Here is a 23,581-nt window from a genome sequence, read left to right as displayed (position 1 = left end):
TGGCATCTTCTTACATGGACTCGCCCAAGATCCTTGCTGGGCCGGGGGGGGGGGGGGTTTGAACAGTAGGGCTACGCTCTATGAGTAAGCAGTCGCCTGCACACACAGAACCCCCCACTCCAAAGCCTCAGAAAGAATCTTGTGCATGTTGGTGCCACGAGTTTGCAATCAGGCTCTACCAATGCCTGACCTGAAGGGACAATTCTGTGGACACACATGGACACCCACAATAGACATAGATACATTTGTGGGCTCATCCTAGCCTAGAGCCAGCAGAGCGTAGGGACATCCATGCATGTCGAGACGGGATTCAAACCCATGAACCTTCAGATCATGTCACCTAAGGAGAACATGCCTAAGATCATATAGCCACCTAACCCAGCTAGGCTTTCTTTCACCCTGAATAATTATGTATGTTACTTTTCTTAAGAATTTTCATGATAATTTGATATTTTGAGATGGACTCTAGTTTTCCTTGACTTCTACACATTCATTGAGTTACAGAGACCACTTAAAATTTTACCAATTTTGATAAGAAAATGCAGCAGTACCAGGTTCAGAAACGAAATCTCTGAATTGTATTTCCCTAATAAAGCCTACCTATACATTTTTGTTGGTGAATGTATTTCTTTAAAATGTTAGGCATCAACATTAAAAAAGCTCAGTTAATGGACTAGAAATTAGGATTTAATAAGTTGCCTTATTAATGTTTTAAGTCTCATAACATAATTGAAAGTGTCTTTGTATAGAATATGAATTACAGGAAATGTTAAATATACATCAGAAGTAAGATGTTTGTCTAGCTGGAAATTATAATGCATAATAAATTTTTACAGGATATGGAAATAATTTTTATAACTACAACAAGGGACAAGAGAATTCTCTCTGGTAAATTTTCTCATCTCAACACTTCAAAGGGAGAAACATTCATCCTCAAGTTGGACGTTTCGATTCTTATTTTAATTCGAGATATTTCATGCACTTCTCGACACATGGATGAGATTAAATACAATTGAAGTAATTATTACTTATAGAAAGCTGTAGAAAAAGGGCAACAAAGTCGGGTCATCAGACATAAAATATTGTTTTTCTATATACATGTAGAAAATGTTCTAGAATATATAACTTATGTAGAAAATTATAGCTAGAATTAAAATTTGTTTGTGTAATAGTACAGTAATACATTGTGAGGAGGATAATGTTTACCTAACTAATTTATTTGAATATCATGACTTAGTGCCTATACCATAGTATAGTAGTGTAGTATTTATTAGCTGTCGTTATAGCAAAAGCTAATGACATTGTCAAATGACACGTTTGAAATTATCGTGCAAAAATTAAAATTATTCTATTACAACATTAAACATAAAACAAAATGATCACAAATACTCCTTAGAGTTTACAATTGAGAGTCAAGATTATCAAATATAGGCTAATATCTAGATGAAAATTGTAACACACTGATCACAAATATTATTTGATTTGCTCCATTTATATACAATAAAACAAGAATTAACTTAACAATTTATGAGAATTTCCTAATATATTACAAAATAATAATACAATTCAGAGAAAGAAACCTAAAAAATATCTATAGCTTGATTTTCTAATTCAAAATATTCTTGCACAGAATAGAATGGGTTTCTAAGAAGCCATGTTTTCACTTTGACTTTGAATATGTCAAGTGACACTTCCTGTGCTTCCTGTGGTAACATGTTGAACATTCTACAGCCCAACATGTTAGGACTACTTTTAACTTTGGATAGTCTGCAAAATGGTATGTCCAGTTTTTCTTTATTCCGAGTATTATACTCATGTTTATCCATCCTACTGGTGAAGCCATAAAGATTTTTCTTGATTTAAAGAAGGAGTTCCAGAATATATTCAATACTTAATGCAGCAAATGGCATAATTACTATTTTATTTTATTAGACAGTGAAAGGCCAATCAGAGGCACTGACCACTCAGAACAGTACACTGGTCAACCTGGATGAATAGGTGACAGCCTGAGTAGCCAGATATACCAGTACCGGCACCTAACGAGCCCAACAGAGTATGGTCATACATCATATCTATCTGCTCCAATGTTGGTACCTGTATGTAGTTCCGAAATGTTACAAATGTTAAATTCCAGGACATGATGGAATACCTATACCCAAAAGCCTAATTCTGAAAGAAGTTAATACTCCATCTGCTTTATGGAATCTTACTAATCGCAGACATTCTACTTTGGCCAAGCTTGTATATAGGTTGCTGTATGTTCCCGCTTCTTCTGCACAATTAGAGAGAATTTTCAGTAATTGATCTTACGTTCACAGTCCCTCAAGGAACAGGCTAACAATTGACAGGTAAAAAAGATTGCTGTATGTGTACCACACACTAAAACTTAAAGATTTTTATTTTTTTATTTTAGTAGATTATTTTACGATGCTTTATCAACATCTTAGATTATTCACCATCTGAATGAGATGAAGGTGATAATGCTGATGAAATGAGTTTGGGGTCCAACACCGAAAGTTACCCAGCATTTGCTCATATTGAGCTGAGGGAAAACCCTGGAAAAAACCTCAACCGGGAATCGAACAAACTTAAAGATAATACATGTGATCAGTACTTATCATTTTAATTGAGAGTGTAGCAGATATTCTAATTATATTGATATCGGTATTGATATTGATATTTTATTATTGTCTATTAGCAAATAAATTGCAATAACATGACGGAAGTCTCTATTTCAAATTAAAACTAAAAAAATTTAAAAGAAATCTTAAATACGGTAGGCCTACTTATCAGTGTTGTAAAATGCTCCATCTATCAGATCAGATCAGATCTTTATTAGCTGATAGGATTAAAAGCATCCATGGCATCGTCAGTAGGCCTACACAAGAAAAATGACATAACATACAATATAAGTTAATACAAATAAACTTAAATCTAAATAAGCTTAACAAATTAATACTAAATGACATGCAAAAAAAATTCTTAAATATATAGCTAAGCTCGATCTTCAGTCTCCACTTTTTCATCCAGTCTCTTGTCTGTTTAATTTTCCCTGTCTTGTCTTCATTCAACTCTGGGTTACCTGGAACATAAAATAAAGGGCAGTATCAAGGAGAGAATGTTAACCACCAGTACTAAAATTTTAAATTAATTTCTTTTTTTTAAATCCAATGCCACCAGGTTGTCTTTTCGACATTTCTGGTCTTCTCTGCTGACAGTGGCTTAATTGTAACCCACATCTGAGGTTGGAGCACCTGGAATACGGAGTTACATTACCCCAGTGATATGACAGGATGATTATGATAATGTGGTGTCAGGAGAGGTTTTAAATCTAAACTTAACCTAAATTCAGACCATGGACGAATACAGGAATAATCCCCTTTAAGGAAAAATTCCTGTGCCCTAACTGGGAATCGAACCTAGGAACTATAGCCAGAAGCTCTGACCACTAGCCTGTAAGGCTGGTCTAAATTTAGATATTCATTTGTGCAAAATGGCATAATATATGTTAAAAAAATGTCTTTGCCTCTTTTTTTAAATCTTCTTACGGTAAGTTCTTTGAGTCTATTATATTTTGTGTTATTGTGTTTTGTTTTCTAAATTATATTTGTTACTGAACGGTCACGCTCTTGTACAAAATAAAGCATGCTGCACTATGAACTTAACCTGGGCTGTGTTATAGTAATGATGACAATGTCATGTGAAAAAATTGTGGCGAAATGAGTCCGAGGTCCAACACCAAAAGTTATCCAGCAATTAAAATTCAATTCGTTGAGGGAAACCCTCGGAAAGAATCCCAACCATGTAAGTTGTCCCAACCAAGATCCTTACTCCATAGTGGTAAACACTGTTTGATGTTTGAAAAGGGAGGATACATTTAATGGGAGATTCGAGGAGTTTTTTTTCACATTAAATTTATAATGCACTGATACATATTATGCAAATTAGAACACTACCGGTATTTCAGTGTTTTATTTGTCACAAATTCTTATGCTGTGCTGAGGGGGAAAAGTGACTGATTAAGATACAAACGTCAGGAGTTTAGTGCTAATAAAACAACTGATGCTTAGCTATCACTTGGGCTCGAAGGCATGAGGTTCGGGGCTGCCATTCTTTTTTTCGATAATGTTAGTGAATCAAACTAATGCAATGGGTAACTTTCGGCATTGGACCCCTGACTTATTTCGCCATCTTTGATTCACATATCATCATCATCATCATCATCATCATCATCATCATCATCATCCATACAGTAGCCTGGGTTAAATTCACAGTGCGGCATGCTGTACCTGTACAAGAGTGTGGCTGTTCGGCTACCCAATCATTCAAAGAATCAGGGGCGAATGCTAGTCACGAAAGTTAGGCTTGCTCTTCTATTCATAGGGGAAGATGGGAGGATATAATAATTCAAAATTAATAAAAAATAATCAGACCCACATAAATAATTTATTTTATAATTATGAAATCATTGTGAGTCATGGATCATATTCGCTTATCAGATGTAGAAGTTCGATATAATATAACAAACATGGCCAACAAAACAGTTTATTTAGTTTTTTCGACCCTGCCAACCAATGCATATTGTTGTATTTGAGCTGCACATATTCTCTATCTGTCTTCCCTTGAATAGTCTTTCGGGAAAATGGATTTAATAATAAGGTTTCAATAACACACAATTCCGAACTCATTGCAATACTTCAAATTAATGTTTAAGAATTAATAATACATGCAGCAGCTAACACATGCATTCCTCTCATACAATTACATTGCAAGCACATTCCCGCTGTCAATACTGCTCTGTGTAACGTTAAATAGTCGTTGGTGTAGCTCTCGGACCAGAGTTTCAAACAACATATAACAGAAGCATGTGTGCCTAGGACGGACGAAGGAAGAAGGCACTTGCGCGCACATCATATTCTCGCTATTTCTACGTCTTTCCTGTAGCTCCGAGAAACGAGCAAGCGTTGCGATACTTGCGGTGTGCAACCTGCGGATGGTATTACGCCTATACAGTATTCCAAAAATCAAAATAAATTTTAATGTACGTAATCCCGTTTTGAGAAATACACATTCTACGAAAATATTGGGCTTGCACAGCAAGCATAGCATGCCCTGAGAAATCGCCCCTGCAAAGAATAGGAATGTAAGCACAATAAGCCTCAGGCTACAGTACAAGCCTTCGAGTCCCTCCTCCGTACAAGAGAAAAAAAAGCCTTCGGGGCCCCTCAAACAATTGCAGGCAACTGGCGCTTAGAAACAATAACAAAAAGCAAGAGTATGAACAGGGCACATAAGGACTTAAGGCATCAGTTATTCACGCCGGTGATATTCACATATTCGTTCAGAGAGAGTCCAATGTTATAATAACTTTTGATAGGACCTATAATTATTAAAATGAAAAATCGCAAAAAAATTTAAATGGTCGGTGGGAGGGGGCCTGAACCAACTTTATTCATGTCATACCAATTATTGTACTACCGGTATATGATCATTTCATTCATCCTGAGAAAACGCGAATTATACATGTTTGCAGCGTTTCTATATGAAATAAATAGTTAATAAATAGAATTGTGACTTGTATTTTAGCTCTTTGTATAAAAAACTTACACTGAACTTTTACTGTTTCGAATCAAATTCAGTATGTTTTTGACAAGGTTGGCAATACCAACTGTGTCAGCTGTTGTGTATGCCCGTGTGAATGTGCCATCGTGTGCTGTCACTAGAGCAGAAAGTGGGTGGATAACATTACCGTTCAATTCGAATCGATTGAAATGTGCTGGTTTAAACATTCGTTGAGATAGTTGTTACACATAGTTTATATTATTCTGTGCATACTTATTAATGTGAACTTATATTTATGACTCTGAAGATCTGATATCGGAAAGGGTGCGGCATAATACAAGTAATTACGCTGAGAGATAAAACATTAATAATAATAATAACTTTAACTGTTCAAGTGATAAGCTCGTAGTAATGACTTCAGCATATGTAATATTAAATTGACACTCAGTGCTGCCAAAAAACAATCGGATGTGAATAATCTACAGACAAGTGGAAGTTTTGACGTAAGGAGAAGTTACCGGCAATTTGTAGCTTATTCTACAAGAAGGATCTTGTATGTTAGTTTTTTTTATATTTAATTTAGATTTCAAAAGTGAAAATTCTCTTAAATATGATACACATAGAAATATTTGCTTCGAAGTTGGGTTCAAAATCTATGAATTAAATTTTAATCCTTTTCGTCATCCTTTGTTTGTACCACATATTGTTAGTAGTGCTCCAGAATCATTGTTTTCTTTAAAGATTGTGTGTGATAAACTTTTAGGGATTAATACCTAGAAGTATTAAATCCGTTTTAAACAATTACTGCATATATTTGTTTGCGCCCCATCTGCCGATATTGGTGATAATAATTTTTATAAAGAGGGCATCTATTGATAACATAATAACGATTAAATAAAGTTTTATTTTAAAATAGTACAAGGCTTTGTTCTCTTGTTCGATAAATTGTGTTGTTATTGCAGTAACAATTGAGGCATAAGACTTAAAGAAAACAATATTGATTTTTTATTGTTTACAAGTGTTTTTGTTCATGAAAGCATTACCAACTTGCCGTGAAGAAATGTACATAATGTATTAATTCACACAATTTTATTTTCGATGATGTATTCATAAATACAGAGCCCAACATAGAAATCTATTTAGCCTAAACAACGATGAAGCATAATTTATATTACTCAATGGTTAAGATGCAGCTTTGAAACTGAAAAGTAAAACACTATACCGGTATGTTCATTGCTTCTAATCCCTGCATAGGCATGGATATTTATTACACCTGTTGCAGCCAAAGAACCGACTTCTGACTGCTGCTTAATGTCTGTTTTCGAACCCCCCTCTACTTGCTAAATGCTTAGGCCAAGCAATAGAAACTGAACTCGTTACATTCCTTTACGACATCAAAGATAAGTAGACACGTTGTTGCCATATAGTGTGCATAGATCCTTTGCTCAGTATGTTGTCATTGTACAATAAACACTTCCGCTCAGTAGACCTAATAAACAAAAATAAACCTAATAAAAACAATTCGCCAATTATGTAGGAAGCATCGGCCAGGCCATCTTCCCACAGTAGACGTCCAGAGCATATACATTACTAAGTAATATATAGGCCTACATGTACAGTATCTTAATTAAATTTTCAACATTTTCTTATGATTGTCAGTTTCATTACACTCTGATAGAAAAGTCTGGACCTGTATTGTGGAAAATGGTGGCCTGGCAAATGCTTACTACATAATTACCAACTCAGTCATTCTTCAGATATTGTATGTTGCCACCGGCGTGGCTCAGTTGGTTAAGACGCTTGCCTGCCATCTGAAGTTGTGCTCGGGTGCGGGTTCGATCCCCGCTTGGGCTGATTACCTGGTTGGGTTTTTTCAGAGATTTTTCCCAACCGTAAAGTAAATGCAGGTAATCTATGGCGAATCCTCGGCTTCATCTCGCTATCATCAATCTAATCGATGCTAAATAACCTCGTAGTTAATATAGCGTCGTTAAATAACAAACTAAAAAAATATTTTATGTTACCACACATACTTTTATGCTATCATTTTAACTTCCCACATTATTCTTTTTGCATATGAAAAATATGCAGAAATTGGTCCATCCTTGAAAAGAGGAAAGGTGAATGCAAGCACTTAACCTAACAAAAAATGTATTTATTTACAGGTTTGAGGATTTTTACTTATAACCATGGAAGGAGTACCAGGAGATTTGCAAGCAAAATACCAGAAAATTGCTGCAGAATATTCAAAGGTTGTGCATTTTATTACATACAATGTTTTAGTTTTAATATACCGGTACTGGTTATAGGCTAGTTTGTATACTGGTATTTTACTAACTTTTTTTTTATTCCTTGTAGCTTCGCGCACAGGCTTCAGTATTGAAGAAAGCAGTTGTAGAGGAGCAGACCCGTAATTCGGAATTGCGAGACACACTTAAAGAGAAGGAACAAATCCTGCGTAAAGCTGAGCAAGAGATGGACAGTTTGACCTTTCGTAATCAGCAGCTAACAAAGAGGGTCACAATTCTTCAGGATGAATTGGATGTTATGCAGGTGCAACCTTACTTTCTTATTTTGTAAAGTTGTAAGCAGTCTACTTTCAGGATGCATACTGTAAGTTAAAAAGATATTGTATTTCATAGATGACACACACCTTCGAGAATCTGCACTCTCCAGTACTGTATTGTGTGAGATGTTAATTGTAGCATCTTCAGGGAAATAAATTACAGTATGTCTATTGTGATTAACATGATGTAGCAAATAATAATTTTTTTTTTAGTTTTTGTAGTAACTGCTACAGTGGCCACTCTGAATTTATAACTTGAGTAATTTTATTGTTTACCTTATGGCCCATTTTCTAAAATAAAAATTAAAAACTCCTTTATTTCACTAGGGAAATGCATACAAACTACAAAAATTGAGCAGAAAGCAATAATTTTCACTTCAACATCAAAAATTAAATAGAATGGAGTTTTAAATTCGATAAGATATTGCAAATTGTAACATTTCCAGCGCAAAAAAATACTCAACATCTGTGGAAAGCACTGTTTTACAATCTACAACAACCTGTCATTTAGCTATCCTTCATATAATCAACGCTAACCTTGTCACATCCCTCAGCCTCAAGTCACTTACCTATCTCTTCATCTAACCTAACCTAACCTAACCTAATCTTAAACTCGCAATATTTACGGAAATATACGTCAGTGGAGGGTAAAACACGGTGCAACACGATCCCCAAGTTCAGACACTAACACTGTTTTACCTTTTTTCTTTTTCTTATTAACACAGATCCTTTTTTGGCTTGTAAATAATGTTATTGTTAACAACTGAACCACATTTATTAAATACGCACTGATTAAATAATACACCATGCAAAACTAAAAATAAAACTGAAGTCAGTTACATAAAATCAAGCCATATAATACGATAATAGAAACAGAATCTCAACAATAATTCACAGCTTACTCATATACACAAAAAAAAATCCTACACATGCGATATGACTTATGTTAAACTATGATGATGATGATGATGATGATGATGTTGATGATGTTGATATAATCTATCTTGAAAATATTAGACCTGATGGCCTGATACCAGTGTTTTGAGGTCTCTCCAAATCTTAGTTGATAATTCAGGAACTGTCGAGGTAGATATGCTCTGTGCACACGTAGTATATATTGCCAGTTAAAGTCTCTAATTATTATCGATGTGTGTAATTGGTTCTATTTTTAATTCTTGCAGAATATCCATATTTCCTATTTTTATCTAATTTTGTATATCCAACAGTCATCCTTGACAATTTCATTTCATAGCCATGATTCTTTTTCAGTCTCATTTTCTTACATTCCAGGCTTTGCTGCTATCTGACAGCATTGGTATTGTAAAGGTTTTGTAGACTTTGATTCTTGTATGTTTCCTAGACCATGTGAGGATTTGAATATTTAATAATTAATTCACATTTACTGGTATCGTAATGTAGAATATTTGAACACAGATTCTTGGATAGTAGTTTTATTATAAATACATATTTTTCTAATAACAGATTCATGTCGTTTAAATACAGTCTTTCAGTTTAGATATTGAAATGTTTGTACTGTATTATATTTCTTTTTTAGAAGTATGAGTAGTAATCTGTAAACAAAATGTAAACAATTCACTGAATATGCAAGGAGTACTGTTTCATCTGCAAATAGCAATATAGGTCTATCCAGTATAAAAAAATAAATTAATCCCACTCAGAATTACTGAACGTGGTTGTTTTACTGCTAATGTCATATGAGTTTGAAATACTTCAACATATTTATCAGAAACTCTTAAACCTTATTTTAGACAGCGAGGTATAGGAAGGGAAGAGCAAAGGGTGCAGGAGCACCGCCTGGTACAGATCTGACAAACCATGTGCTAGATGAGGAACTGCAGAAGAAGATTGCTGAGAACGCCAGTTTGTTGTCATTGGTGAGTGTCTCTTTGATTGTGATTGTCGTGGACCCACAAGTCATGTTAGTTTTGTACAGTTAGTCAAGAGATGATTTAACACTGTAAATTTTATGGTAAATTTTGTTCTGCTCTTACAAAAGTACACAAGGTAATCATCTGAAAACTTTCTACACATTCGGACATAGCACCAGTATCAGAACTCGAACTCTGGTCTCCAATATGTTAGCTAGCTACGAGGCGCATCCAGAAAGTAAGTTTCCCGATTTTTTCCCCTTGAAAGTAAACGTAATTAACCGTGTCAATTGCGCATGCGTAACAGATCTATGACGTATCAATCATATGCCAGCCGGACAGGTCCTGCCTGGTGCCAGTAGCGTGGCAGCAGTGGTCCGAAATGGAAACTCTTATTCCTTCTCCTGCCGCCTGCGAGGTTCGGTTGGTGATAAAGTTCTTTAATGCACAAAGCATTGCACCAGTTTAAATTCATCAGCAGCTCTGTAACATCATGAGTAAGCAGATGGTGCGTCGCTGGTGTAGGCAGTTTTCGAAGGTCGTCAAAGTGTCCATGATGAAGAGCACAGTGGGCGACTGTCCCTCATCAATGATGATCGTGTTGAGTTGGTGCGGCAGTGCATCATGGAGAACCGTCGCTTCACGATTACGGAGCTGAGCAGCCATTTTCCACAGATATCGCGATCCTTGTTGCATGAGATTGTCACTAAGCACCTGCTGTTCAAAAAAGTGTGTGCCAGGTGGGTGCCAAAAAACCTGACACCCGAACACAAAATTCAACGTTTAGGAGCAGCACTGACATTTCTGCAACGGTATCACGATGACGGCGACGAGTTCCTCGACAGGATCGTCATGGGTGATGAGACTTGGATTTCGCACTTCACCCCGGAAATCAAGCAGCAGTCAATGCATTGGCAGCATAGTGGATCTCCGGTCAGGACGAAATTCAAACAGACGCTGTCGGTACGGAAAGTGATGTGCATGGTGTTCTGGGACAGGAAGGGCATTCTGCTCATTGACTTCCTTCCAAGAGGTGAAACAGTGAACGCTGACCGTTACTGTGAAACACTGCGAAAATTGCGATGTGCCGTTCAAAACAAGAGGAGTGGAATGCTTACTGCAGGTGTTGTGCTCCTCCATGACAATGCTCGTCCACATACGGCTCGGCGCACAGCAGCTGTTTTGACGGAATTTGGCTGGGAGTTGTTTGATCTTGCTCCCAGCGATTTTCACGTTTTCTTGCACCTCAAGAAATTTCTGTCCTCCGGTGAGCGTTTTGGCAATGACGAAGAGCTGAAGACATCTGTCACACGCTGGTTCCATTCACAGGAGGCAGAGTTCTACGACAGAGGGATACAAAAGTTGATCCCACGATATGACAAGTGTCTCAGTTCTGATGGTGGCTATGTTGAAAAATAGCTGAAACATTGCTGTACCTGTTGCCAATAAATGTTTTCCTGAAAGTGTGTGTTCTTTTTTTTTTTAAATAGGGAAACTTACTTTCTGGATGCGCCTCGTATTAACAATTAATTGTCCCAAAGCTCTAAAATTCATCTGACTTTTTTGTTTCACAGTTACAGGATAAAGATTCTGCTCATGAACAAGAGGTTTCAATGCTGTCACAACGCATTGAGAAGCTTGAACATGAACTACAGCAGTATCGCCAAGTCAACAACGACGTGGAACTCAAGTATAAAGTAATTACACCCTCCATCATTTTAGAATCTTTGGCTTGTTTTGCAGAAATTCTGACGATTACTTTCATGGGACGACGTGAGGTTGGAATGATGGAATGCAATGAGGCATATATTAAACCACTGATAGTTCCATAGTTCCATGTAATATTGGTCTTTTAGATGAGTGGTTGCTTAATAGGAAAACGCTCTTTGTACACAAACAGTGAGTTAAACTATTGTATGTACACAAGATGATTCTCGGAGATACATGTAAATATTACAGATTTTCCAGGCCAGTTTTATTTTGCCTACCCTGTAATACTCGATCTTTTCTATATCTCGAATATTTTTCACACATTCTTCAACTCGATTTTAAGGTGAAAATGGAAGTTATGTACACATGTGTAAGTTAAATTGAATGGATGTGATAAACTACCATTACTTTAACAGGCATTGTACATTACTATTTTCCTTTTTTTGAAAGTGCCCTTCAGGAATCAACCCCTTAGTACTAACCCTACCCCTGTCAATCACTACAGGCACGTGTATGTACTGTAACATTATAACACCATGAGGACCACTGCGAGAACATAATGGTATGTCTTTAACATTATTCTTCTCAAACCTAGTTATGAATTGCTAAAATTGGCGTCCTGTAAAGCAAAGAAGCAGTCTATGGACAATCTTGACGTCTCTTTGTTGAAAATTAAGCAATATCAGTAATATCTGTCGTCAATAATAATCTATGCTATTGGAATCTATATTTCGAATTTTCGATAACTCGAAGCATTATCACTAATTATGAGTGACTAAATGGCCGGAATTCGATGGAACATGGTGCCGTCTTGAATCACAAAGTGATTACTTAAGGTACGGTCACACGTCGCTACTTTTACAGTGCTGCAGTGCAAAAAACTGCGCAACTCTTGTACTGCGACGCGTGAACAACGGTGCAACCCGAAAAGTAGCGGCTGCCAAACCTGCTGCCCGCTACTTTTCCATGCTGCGTGCAGCTTAAAAGTAGCGACGTGTGAACGGAGTTCTCAGGGTTACAGCCGTAGCATTTTTGATATTGGTTTTGTTGAAACTTTTGCTGCAGTTGCAACCAGTGTTACCACCCAAATGTGCCAATGATACTGTTATTGTTTGGATATATTTTAATGTTAAATGTGATGAAAATAAATTATTTGTAACAGTTATTAAATACACAACACAGTCTGAGCATAATTTCTTACAATATAATTCATTTTTTTAATTTTCCGTAGCGTAGTTCCAAACAGGAGGGTTGCCAACATTGATTATGTGAATATACTGTTGGTTATCATTTAAGTATATAGGCGTTTTTAAAAAGCTTTATAGTAAAAATAATGTCAATTTCTGAATACTAGATACGACAGAAAAGTAAATAATAGATAAGGAAGCTTTCGCATGAGTTTCTTAATAATGCGAACATAACCACAAAATGTATATTGAGAAGTCAACACGGAGATGGAAACCTGCAGCTGCAAAAGTAGTGCCTTGTGTGTGAACAGACTCACAACCTCCAGTTGCAACTTTTGCAGCACTCGGGTTCTGCAGCACGAAAAGTAGCATGCAGCACGCTACTTTTGGCTTACATGTGAACACGACACGCAACTTTTGCAGCTGCAGTACAAAAGTTGCACAGCAAAAGTAGCGACGTGTGACCGTACCTTTACCCTTTATCATATTACTATGATATACCGAAGTGCATATGGAGTTTCACTGCATTAATTGTGCATTTCCATATGGTGAAGAATGAGTAATGATTGCACCTCTGTACTTGTGGTTGGATGTTGTGTCTACTGTCACACATACTGTGTCATAGTACACAAGGGTAGGCCGACAAAGAGGAACACAGTAAGTAGAATTTAAAATGAGAGGGATTCAATCCAGCATCGGAACTTGAATCCGGTGTGGCTTAGTGGCTAAAGCACCAGTATGTAAAGCTATAAACCCGGGTTCGAGTCGCGGTGCTGGAGAGAATTTTTCTCCCTTCTACCGATTCTTCACCGTATGGAAATGCAAAATTACTATGACAGATCGTACGATGACTGAAATGTGATCAATGTTTTTTCATCGTGCTTATGAGAAATTATTAAGTTGTGGTAACGAAATAGTAACTAATTTCTGTTTCACATTTAGATACCTTAATTTGGTAAATTATTTGCTTTGTTTAGCAAGTGTTTATTCTGGTATAGGCCTTATCACTATGTTTGTCTGTTGTAGACTGTCGTTGAACGTTTAGAAGAGGAAAAGAATACATTAAGACGAATGGTCGAGATAAAGGATAAGGCTCTAGAGCATTGCAGTTCTGAATTAAATACACTGACAGAACAGAAGTCGCAGATACAGATGGATCTCGGAACGCAGCTGCAGTCTGCCACAGCTACAATAGCTCAGCATCTTCCTTTTGTTGATTCCAGTAAGCAGTTCTTTGAGCAAAGATATTGATACGTGGTAATATATGATCACAAGAAATGCAGACAAAATTGAAAAATATCGATGAATAGACTGGAACTAGTGCTAGTTTGAATGGTTTGCATTGGAAAATATTTATTTATTTATCCATAACTGGTATCTAAATTGGTCTTTATTTCACCATCGTCCTTAGTATTCTAAATAATGACTTTATTCACAGGAGTGAATTAAATCTTTATCTCCATGACAACCAACACACTAGCAACCATAAAATCCATTCATTTATAACTTCTTCACAAACAACACATGACAAAGAAAAAAGAGTATAAGTCAACGAGACAAGTAGATATTTTAGCGTACAATGCTGACACTAAACAGGGCATCATTGTGGACCCCACGATACGTTTTGAAGTAGAATGTAATCCGTCAGCCGAGGTCCACCTTGAGAAGAAGTCGATCTATGAGCCTACAGTCAACTATTTCAAGCTGAAATATGCCTTAATTCACGTTGAGGTATTCGGCTTGCTCATAGGTGCTCGAGGGACTATACCAGCTTTTTTCGAAGAATTTCGACGGCAGTTTGCTGTGCCAACATCTCTGAGGGATGACATTGTGATAATTGTGTTAAAAAAATCCTGCCAAATCCTAATTAGTCACATGGTGCCACATTAATAGCAATTGTAATTTTTCACGCCCTTTTCTTTGTTTCCCATCTTTAAAATTTAATATCTATGTTTACATATGTATAATAATTTTTTTTGAGGATATACTGAGTCCGTAAGGGCTACCCTCAATGGGGGGCAGTTTACTATAATTATTATAAATTGAATTTAGATACCAGTAATGAAATTTAGATACCAGCAATGGATATAATATTGTATAGCACAAAAGTAAACAGATTTTATGCTCTCGTGGAAATTATCACCCTCAGCTTTGCGCTAAACTTTCTACTCGCGCATAAAATCAAATTTTACTCTCTTATAGTATAAATTACTATTATTTATTTATTTATTTATTTATTTATTTATTTATTTATTTATTTGTTTGTTTGTTCTTTCGTACGTCTTCGTACAGTCTTAGAAAAAGGTTTTGTCGCACAGATACTTTGTTTTTTTTTTTTATTTTATTGGGTTATTTTACGACGCTGTATCAACATCTAGGTTATTTAGCGTCTGAATGAAATGAAGGTGATAATGCCGGTGAAATGAGTCCGGGGTCCACCACCGAAAGTTACCCAGCATTTGCTCGTATTGGGTTGAGGGAAAACCCCAGAAAAAACCTCAACCAGGTAACTTGTCCTGACTGGGATTCGAACCCAGGCCACCTGGTTTCGCGGCCAGACGTGCTGACCGTTGCTCCACAGGTGTGGACTCAGATACTTTGTAAGTCCCAAAAAGGAGGCAGTATGCATGATCAGAGGATGAGCGACCTGGTTCACAAGAGGAGGACTAGCTGAAGTAATAAAATTAGTTTTGTTTCGTTATATGTCTGATTATGCGCACTGCCTCCTTTCTGGTATTTATGAAGTGTCTGTGTGACAAAACTTTTTTCTAAGACTGTACATTCGTTCGTTTATTTGTTTGCTCATTGATTCATATATATATTTTTTTAATTTTTCATTTATTTCATTTATTTTTAATTGAAAAATATGAATGAATGGAGTTGAACAAGTGATAGTTTGAATGGTTTGTGTTGGAAAATATTTATTTACGTATGTACTTTCTATTTATTTATTTATTTTTATTAATTAATTCATTATTTTTTACTTATTTATTAATTAATTTATTTATATTTAATTAAATCGCATGACCATATCAGAATTGTTATACATTCATTATACTTCTATTGGAAAATATCGATGGTGTTTAGGTAAAAGGCTTAATGCTCATTTTTTTTTAAATGTGACTTTTTTTGTTATAATTAGAGTAATTAGTTAAAATTTAATTACAAAACGTGAAGATATGTTTTTTGACAATTATGTTTACATTTCCGCGTATAAAGTAACTGATAATAGTGTGTTACAATTTATATAAATATAAATTAAGCTTCCCTTGTGAAAAGGTTGCCAGATTTGACAAAGCATATTATATATAATTAGAAACACACTTAAAAGGTAAAATGATTTACATTTGAAAAGATTAGGGAATCGAATATACTGTATACAAAGGAAAAAAAAAAGTAAAGGTATCCCCATAACATGCCATGAAGGCACTTGGGGGGCATGGAGGTAGAGCCCCATGCTTTCCATGACCTCGGCACTAGAATGAGGTGGTGTGGTCAGCACCACGCTCTGACCGCCTTTTACCCCCGGGAAAGACCCGGTACTCAATTTTATAGGAGGCTGAGTGAACCTCGGAGCCATTCTGAAAGTTTGGCAACGAGAAAAAAATCCTGTCACCACCTGGGATCGAACCCTGGACCTTCCAGTCCGTAGCCAGCTGCTCTACCAACTGAGCTACCCAGCCGCCATACAGTATACAAAAACGTCAGAAAAATTTACACCTAAGTAGCGTATATGCTCATTTGCAGTTAAGCAAGGCATAGTAGTATCATCAGATATGTTAGAATGATTTGAATGTCATATATCACGAGAAAAATTGACATTCATATCTAAATCAATCAATAACCATTGTCTCCTTTAAATTGAGAAAAATTCGTTCCGGCATCGGGAATCGAACCCGGGACCTCTCAGCTATGCGTGCTGAGCGCTCTTTCCAACTGAGCTATGCCGGGACACGATCCACGGTGCCGGTCGAACAGTACAATGAGAGTAGTTCAACTGGCACTGTAGACTACTACATTTACTTCATAGTAGTTGTGTAATATTCAATGAGGGTGGCGAGACCTCATATAATGAATATGTGATGCAATAGCCATTGGTTAAGATAACTTGAAATTTCCATTATCATTCCCATACAAGTGATTTCTCAATGTCTAAACCGATCCTTTGAGGGCACTAATGGATATTTCCTTCACAGTGCTGTGTGTTAAGCCCAGGGTTTTACAGCACACAAAAGCTAAATATTTAACTTTACTTAGTTTTATCAGTCTTCAGAACCATAACCTCCTTTCTGTTGTAAATTGAAAAATAGCAATAATTTACTGAATTGGATACTCTTAAAAGATCTGAATAAGTTGGAGCAGTAATTAGTAGTCCGCTTTACTGTGCAGAATGTGGAGACTTGAATGAGCTGAACATTCCACGACATGACCGCAAGCAGCAGATCTACGCCCTCCACGTGATCTCTCAAGCAGGCCTGCATTTACACGACCTGACCGCTGCTCTGTCAGACTACCACACTTACAGCGAGCAGCGACTCAACGCTCTGTTCCCCTCCTTGAGTCCGGCAACTAGCAGGGTGAGTCGGTTACAGTCAACAGCAATACAAAATATATCCTTGTATATATCCTTACAAATTCGATACATTTATGTTTGGCCTATATTACACAATCAAATTTCTGTGTCACAGAAGTTTGATAAAATACATATGATAAAATCTTTTACAGTGTAATATAGCATCTTTGATCACATCTAGCTGTGACATAGTTCTGTGATTAAAGTTATGGTCATCATCATACCTTTGATAAAATCTGTGACTAGTAAGAAAGAAAATGGCGGACATTAAGTCTGTGGCTGGGAGTGGCTGGTCTTAAGTAAAAATTTTATGCTTTTCAAGAGAGCAGTAGAAAGATTGAAATTTGTGTCAATTATAGAGTTTTTTAAGTAAGAGTTTTTTCCTGGATATTATTTGTTTATATTTCTTCTAAAATAGGTAATGTTGCTCATTTAACAATCTTCTTTGTTACTTCCAAAAATAGCCGCACTTAAGCCCTTTTAAAACTAGAAGCCAAACTGAGTAGAAGGGACTATTAAACATAAGACCTTTCTCATGTCAAAATAAATGAGAAATGTAAATTATTAGAAATGTAAAATGGGTCTTAAATAATTATAGGACTGTTTACCCTGGTTCTTAAAGTTTTAAAAGGAAAGGGCATCAGTATGTGATAAAATGGCTAAAATACAAGTTCGACCTTTTTAATAGGGAAGTATGGGAAGTAAGCATGTGATGGTCTGTAAAGAATAAAGTATTAAATATTCTTAAGTCCTTTATTCTGTGTGTGTTCGATTCAAAAAGTACTTAGGACATTTGGTAACACTCTATAAATCCAGTCTGGAGTCTTATTTGACTTTAGCCGTTTTACCAGCTTGTAGAGAGTTGTTTCTGCTTTCAGAATATATAAAAATCTCATTTTCACAAAAAATTGACTTGAGACCTTTTTCCTACCGGGCACAGAAGTACATATGGTCTGTGAAAACTACACGACTTTTAACATCACATTATGAGCCACATGAAGTGTTTCATCATCCATTCTTAAATACTGAGTATAATATTTCACATCTTCACACTGAAGTTCTCTCGATAGAGTTTGATGGATTCCTTTTGTATCTTTTCTTCCTGCCCAATCTCTAACCAGATAGGTCTACGTTTTTTTCTTTTATTTCTTCTTCAGTATTAATGCAATAACCATTACTGCACTTACAGTTGCAACATACATAGAATTGTCGTAGATTGATTATTAGAACTGTAATGAAAGAAAGATATGATAAAAGCTTTGATATAGTGTAATCACAGTCTACTATATACAGCAGTGATCGCCAAAAGCTGTGTCGCGACACATGCCCCTGTCTCCACTCAAGCGTAACCATGGCATCATACCTCCACCCTCCGTTTACTGCCTTCACTTCGATATAAGACAAGACATTTATCAGCAGCGGACGTATACATGTAATGTTACAAGTGTGTAGGATAATATTATGTTTCGATATCTTTTCCAAAACAGTAAACAGATAATATGTAAAAACTTAATTTTAAGGAGCATGGGAGCAAAAGTATTTCTCTTGTGCAGATGGCAAAAATATGAGATACTTAATTTGTTGTAAAATTTTAAATGAAGTATAAAAGAACAATGTACGTTGTCATTATTCTTCTTGATATAAACACTACCACGCCCTTACCTGTAACTTGAATATTTCATTAATAAATCAAAAATAAAAAAAAATATCGGCTTCTATGTCTTAATCGGGGTAAAATACTTCGACGTTTTTTTTTTCGACGTATGTATGTAATTTGAATATTTCATTAATAAACAAACAATTAAAAATTATCGGCTTTTATGTCTTCATCGGGGTAAAATACTTCGACTTTTTTGAAGTGTGTAGTGTAATTTACGACTTCGTGACCAGCCTGGTGCGTTTTTCTAATTTCAAATATCTGCTGATGTGAAGTACACGTTCTTTTTATGGTAAATAAGAAAATATATTTTATTTTAATAATGATACAAAAATAATGAATAGGAGGATAAAAGATAACATGGAAAAAAGTGTGTGTAGTTAATAAGTAGAAGAATATTATATTGTTTTTGTTTTTTAGTCACAGTCCGTCTCTGCACTGTTATTCGCTGCATTACCTGAGGAGATACTCAATCCACCCCTCTCCCTGCGACAGTGGTGTGCGGGTTGCATTTCTATTACGTCACAATTTCGTGATGTTTGGCAACCACTGATATACAGTCACGAAGCTTGAGTTTTGAGGGTGCTAGAAACAATAGACTGTGATGGTACTATTTTGCATTGTCTGTAATGAGGCGATATTAGCGATCCTGTTGGTGAGCAACTATCTAATGTTTGCATATTTACTACGTATTGAGCTTCGCGACTGTATATACTAGACTGTGGTGTAATATACTCAAAATCTGACATTTGATCAAAAATGTTGTCATGTTCTGTGACACAGAAATTTGATAGTGTAATATAGGCCTAAGAAGCATCATCGTTTGTAAATGTAAATTTGAGTACTGTATTATAGACTCAAAGATGGCTTAATTGTGAAGTTCTAAATTTCTCCTGTGAAAATTTTACTAAATTGACTTAACTTATTCTTCCTATATAACCTTAAAAAATTTAAGTGATAGTTTATTTAATGATGCTCGCAACTGCAGAGGTTATATCAGCATTGGCGGTGTGCCGGAATTTTTTCACATGCCAGTAAATATACTGACATGAGCCTGTCGCATTTAAACACACTTAAATGCCATCGACCTCGGCCGGGATCGAACCCTCAACCTCGAGCATAGAAGGTCAGTGCAATACCAACTGCGCTACCAAGGGCGACTTTACAATCTTCAAATGCTATTTCAGACGTTATTAAATGCCATTTCTGTTGTACGTTTTTCTCACGCGTTTTTTTCTTCAGACCCTCATAAGACCTATAAATGAAGTTTTAGTGTATTTTATTTCTTTCTGTCATTGTAATTATGTTTACTTGTTCAGTTTTCCAGCCACCTTAAAGAGAATGCTCGCTTTCTTCGAGCCCTTGAGCAGGGGTACTCTAGCTTTCAAGCAGGACTTGAAAGTGAAAACTCTGTGAGCCTGGAGACTATGCCTTCACTTCACAAACTCTCGGATCATTTGGCAGCATACACCATGTACTTGCATCGTCTGTTACCCTACCAGTGCCTCAGGTATTACTATATTTTATTCTGCCATATTTTCATACTGATATAGTTATATTATAAGTGTTAGCCATGTCGCTTGGCTAGTGTCAAATGTTGAGCAATTAACGATGTCATTTGCTCTCCTGCAATTAATTATTTAAGAGCAGATAGTCACGAGGATGCAGTGAAATGATGCAGAATCTACAGCTAACATTTATCACTCTAACTACCAAAATATTGGAAACAGAATTTTATAAATTTTACTGTATGAAGTCAAATTAATTGCATTTCATTGGATTTAGATTACTAGTTTGGTGTGAATTTTCTTTTTAAGTCGAGTAATTTTCCAAGGACTTGCTGAAACATGCCATTACTTAGGTACACACTACTGTAAACTGCTGGTACCAATGCTTCCAAATTTTTATCATTCATTAAATAGATTCAGATCTGTATGAAACTGTAGAATTATTTATATTGGTGAATATTTGGTAATTTAATAATTATGCAAATCTGGCTTTCAGGTAAAGCTCCCTGTGAAGCAGACTTGAATAATTTCAAGGAAAAATTTTTCTGGGGCCAGGTATCGATCCCGGGACCCTTTAATTAGCACACGAATGCTCCACTGACTGAGCTACCCAGGAACTACACTCAACAACCTTCCAATTTTTTCTTTTATATCCACACAACTCAAATGGGCTGAAAAGATGCCAGAAACCCAACTTTGAGTGCACACAAACTCTGTGTGACTTGAATTGAATTGTGGTTTTCTGTTAACATACCTACAGTGACGTATATATTATGCAAATCTGGCTTTCAGGTAAAGCTCCCTGTGAAGCAGACTTGAATAATTTTAAGGGAAAATTGTTCCAGGAGGGTATCAATCCCAGGACCCTTTGCTTAGCACACGAATGCTCTACCGACTGAGCTACCCAGGAACTTTACCTGACACCGTCCCAATTTTTCCCTTTATATCCACACAGCTCAAGTGGGCTGACAAGGCACTAGAAACCCAACTTTGAGTGCACACAAACTCTGACTTGAATTGTGGTTTTCTCTTAACGTACCTACATATATATATATATATATATATATATATATAAAATGCAAATCTGGCTTTCAGGTAAAGCTCCCTGTGAAGCAGACTTGAATAATTTCAGGGGAAAAATTGTTCTGGGACCGGGTATCAATCCTGGAATTCTTCGCTTAGCACACAAATGCTCTACCGACTGAGCTACCCAGGAACAATTATGGATAGGTCACAAATACGTCACAGCTCTGCAGTATATATTGACTACACCCCAACTCTGGCAACTAGCAACAGGCATCTGTAATGAACACCGATCAAAATACCCCTCATTTCTCACAAAAAACAAGAACTGAAAAGACTACAGTGGACTGTAGTGGACTTTATGTTGTTAGCAAACGGCTGGATACATTAAGAAGATTGATTGATTGATTTATTTTATTTATTTGTGTTTTATTAATTTTTTTATTTATTTACAGATTTACAATGTATATACGAGGCCTGTCTAAAATGTATCCGACCTTAAATTTTCCCGCGCAAAGTAGTGATTCTAAGGCGGCGCCACTGTGCACGGTGGAAGGAGGAACCGTAATGCGCATGCTTGAATTTTTTCACCGCATTCGCTTGTGCCAGTCACTGGCTGGTGGTCGCCAAGTAAGGTGCTGTTCTAAGTGTTTGTCGGATTTAGTTTTCTCGCAAGATGACTGAACAAATTGAGCAAAGATACTGCATCAAATTTTGTCAAAAGCTTGGTGATTCTTAAAGTCAAACAATTCGTAAGATTCAGCAGGTATTGGGGAAGATGCGATGGGTGTAACACAAATTAAGGAGTGGTTCAACCGATTCAAAGATGGCCGCACATCAGCGGAGAGTGAGCAGCGTTGTGGCAGGCCCCAAACTGCTCGGAGTGCAGCTGTTGTTGAGAGGGTGCGAAATTTGGTGATGGCAGATCGTCGTTTGACCGTGCGGGAGATTGCCGAAGAGGTTGGAGTGAGTAAAGATTCTACACATGCAATTTTGAGTGATGATTTGAACATGAACCGAATGACTGCGAAATTCGTGCCCAAGTTGTTGTCCCCGGAACAAAAAGACCTCCGTCGTGACGTTGCACAGGACCTTCTGGACACCGCCAACACTGATCCTGGGTTTCTGAACACCGTGATAACTGGAGATGAGTCATGGGTGTACAGGTACGACCCAGAAACAAAAAGACAGTCGTCGCAATGGAAGCATCCCGAGCGCGGCAAGTGCGAAGCAAAATCAAGGTGATGCTGACTGTTTTCTTTGATGTCCGTGGAATTGTGCATCACGAATATGCACCGGAAGGACAAACGGTGACAAAGGAGTACTATCACGATGTTCTCCGGCGACTCCGTGATGCAGTTTGGCGCAAAAGACCAGACATGTGGACGGCGAACAACTGGCACTTGCATCACGACAACGCCCCCGCACATTCATCCCAATTGATCCACACTTTCTTGTCCAAACATGGAATTACAACCATTCGCCAACCTCCCTACTATCCAGACCTGGCTCCTTGCGACTTCTGGTTGTTTCCAAAATTGAAGACACCACTGAAAGGATCCCGTTTTGAGAGTAGAGAAGAGATAATGCGGAACGCGACGATGGAGCTGAACACCATTCCAAAAGAAGACTTCCAGAGGTGTTTCCGGCAGTGGAAGGATCGGTGGGCTAAGTGTGTGCAAGCACAAGGGGCCTACTTTGAAGGGGATTAGGGTCCCAACCCCGTCAGGTATTTGAAATATTTTTCTGGCTAAAGGTCGAATACTTTTTAGACAGGCCTCGTACAATTTTCTCTGCCTAAAATTGTATTTTTCTTCTATACTAGTCTTGTCTTAACAGCAGTGGCGGCTGGTGGTTTGAAAATACGGTGGTGCACAATGGATATCGAAGAGGAGTTAAACATACT

At 36.8% G+C, this 23,581-nt stretch overlaps 1 protein-coding gene across 4 annotated transcripts in view; it reads left to right on the top strand.

Moving 5' to 3' along the window:
• The first annotated feature begins 5,828 nt into the window (after positions 1-5,828).
• The window catches only part of LOC138695039 (protein phosphatase 1 regulatory subunit 21), a 39,682-nt gene continuing 21,929 nt past the window's right edge, over positions 5,829-23,581 (top strand). The window contains exons 1-8 of one of the 4 annotated variants that reach the window (XM_069819370.1): positions 5,829-5,902; positions 7,728-7,814; positions 7,921-8,115; positions 9,898-10,023; positions 11,592-11,714; positions 13,941-14,136; positions 17,304-17,491; positions 20,464-20,654. In XM_069819370.1, coding sequence (XP_069675471.1) covers positions 7,752-7,814; positions 7,921-8,115; positions 9,898-10,023; positions 11,592-11,714; positions 13,941-14,136; positions 17,304-17,491; positions 20,464-20,654 — 1,082 coding nt within the window. In that variant the 5' untranslated portion in view covers positions 5,829-5,902; positions 7,728-7,751. Of the gene's footprint in view, positions 5,903-5,937; positions 6,120-7,727; positions 7,815-7,920; positions 8,116-9,897; positions 10,024-11,591; positions 11,715-13,940; positions 14,137-17,303; positions 17,492-20,463; positions 20,655-23,581 lie in introns of those variants that run through there. The other 3 variants (XM_069819367.1, XM_069819368.1, XM_069819369.1) reach the window with 3 other exon arrangements.

Source organism: Periplaneta americana, chromosome 2, assembly GCF_040183065.1.
Source record: "Periplaneta americana isolate PAMFEO1 chromosome 2, P.americana_PAMFEO1_priV1, whole genome shotgun sequence".
Classification (NCBI taxonomy): Eukaryota; Metazoa; Arthropoda; class Insecta; order Blattodea; family Blattidae; genus Periplaneta; species Periplaneta americana.
This window is presented reverse-complemented; position numbering and strand designations above follow the sequence as displayed.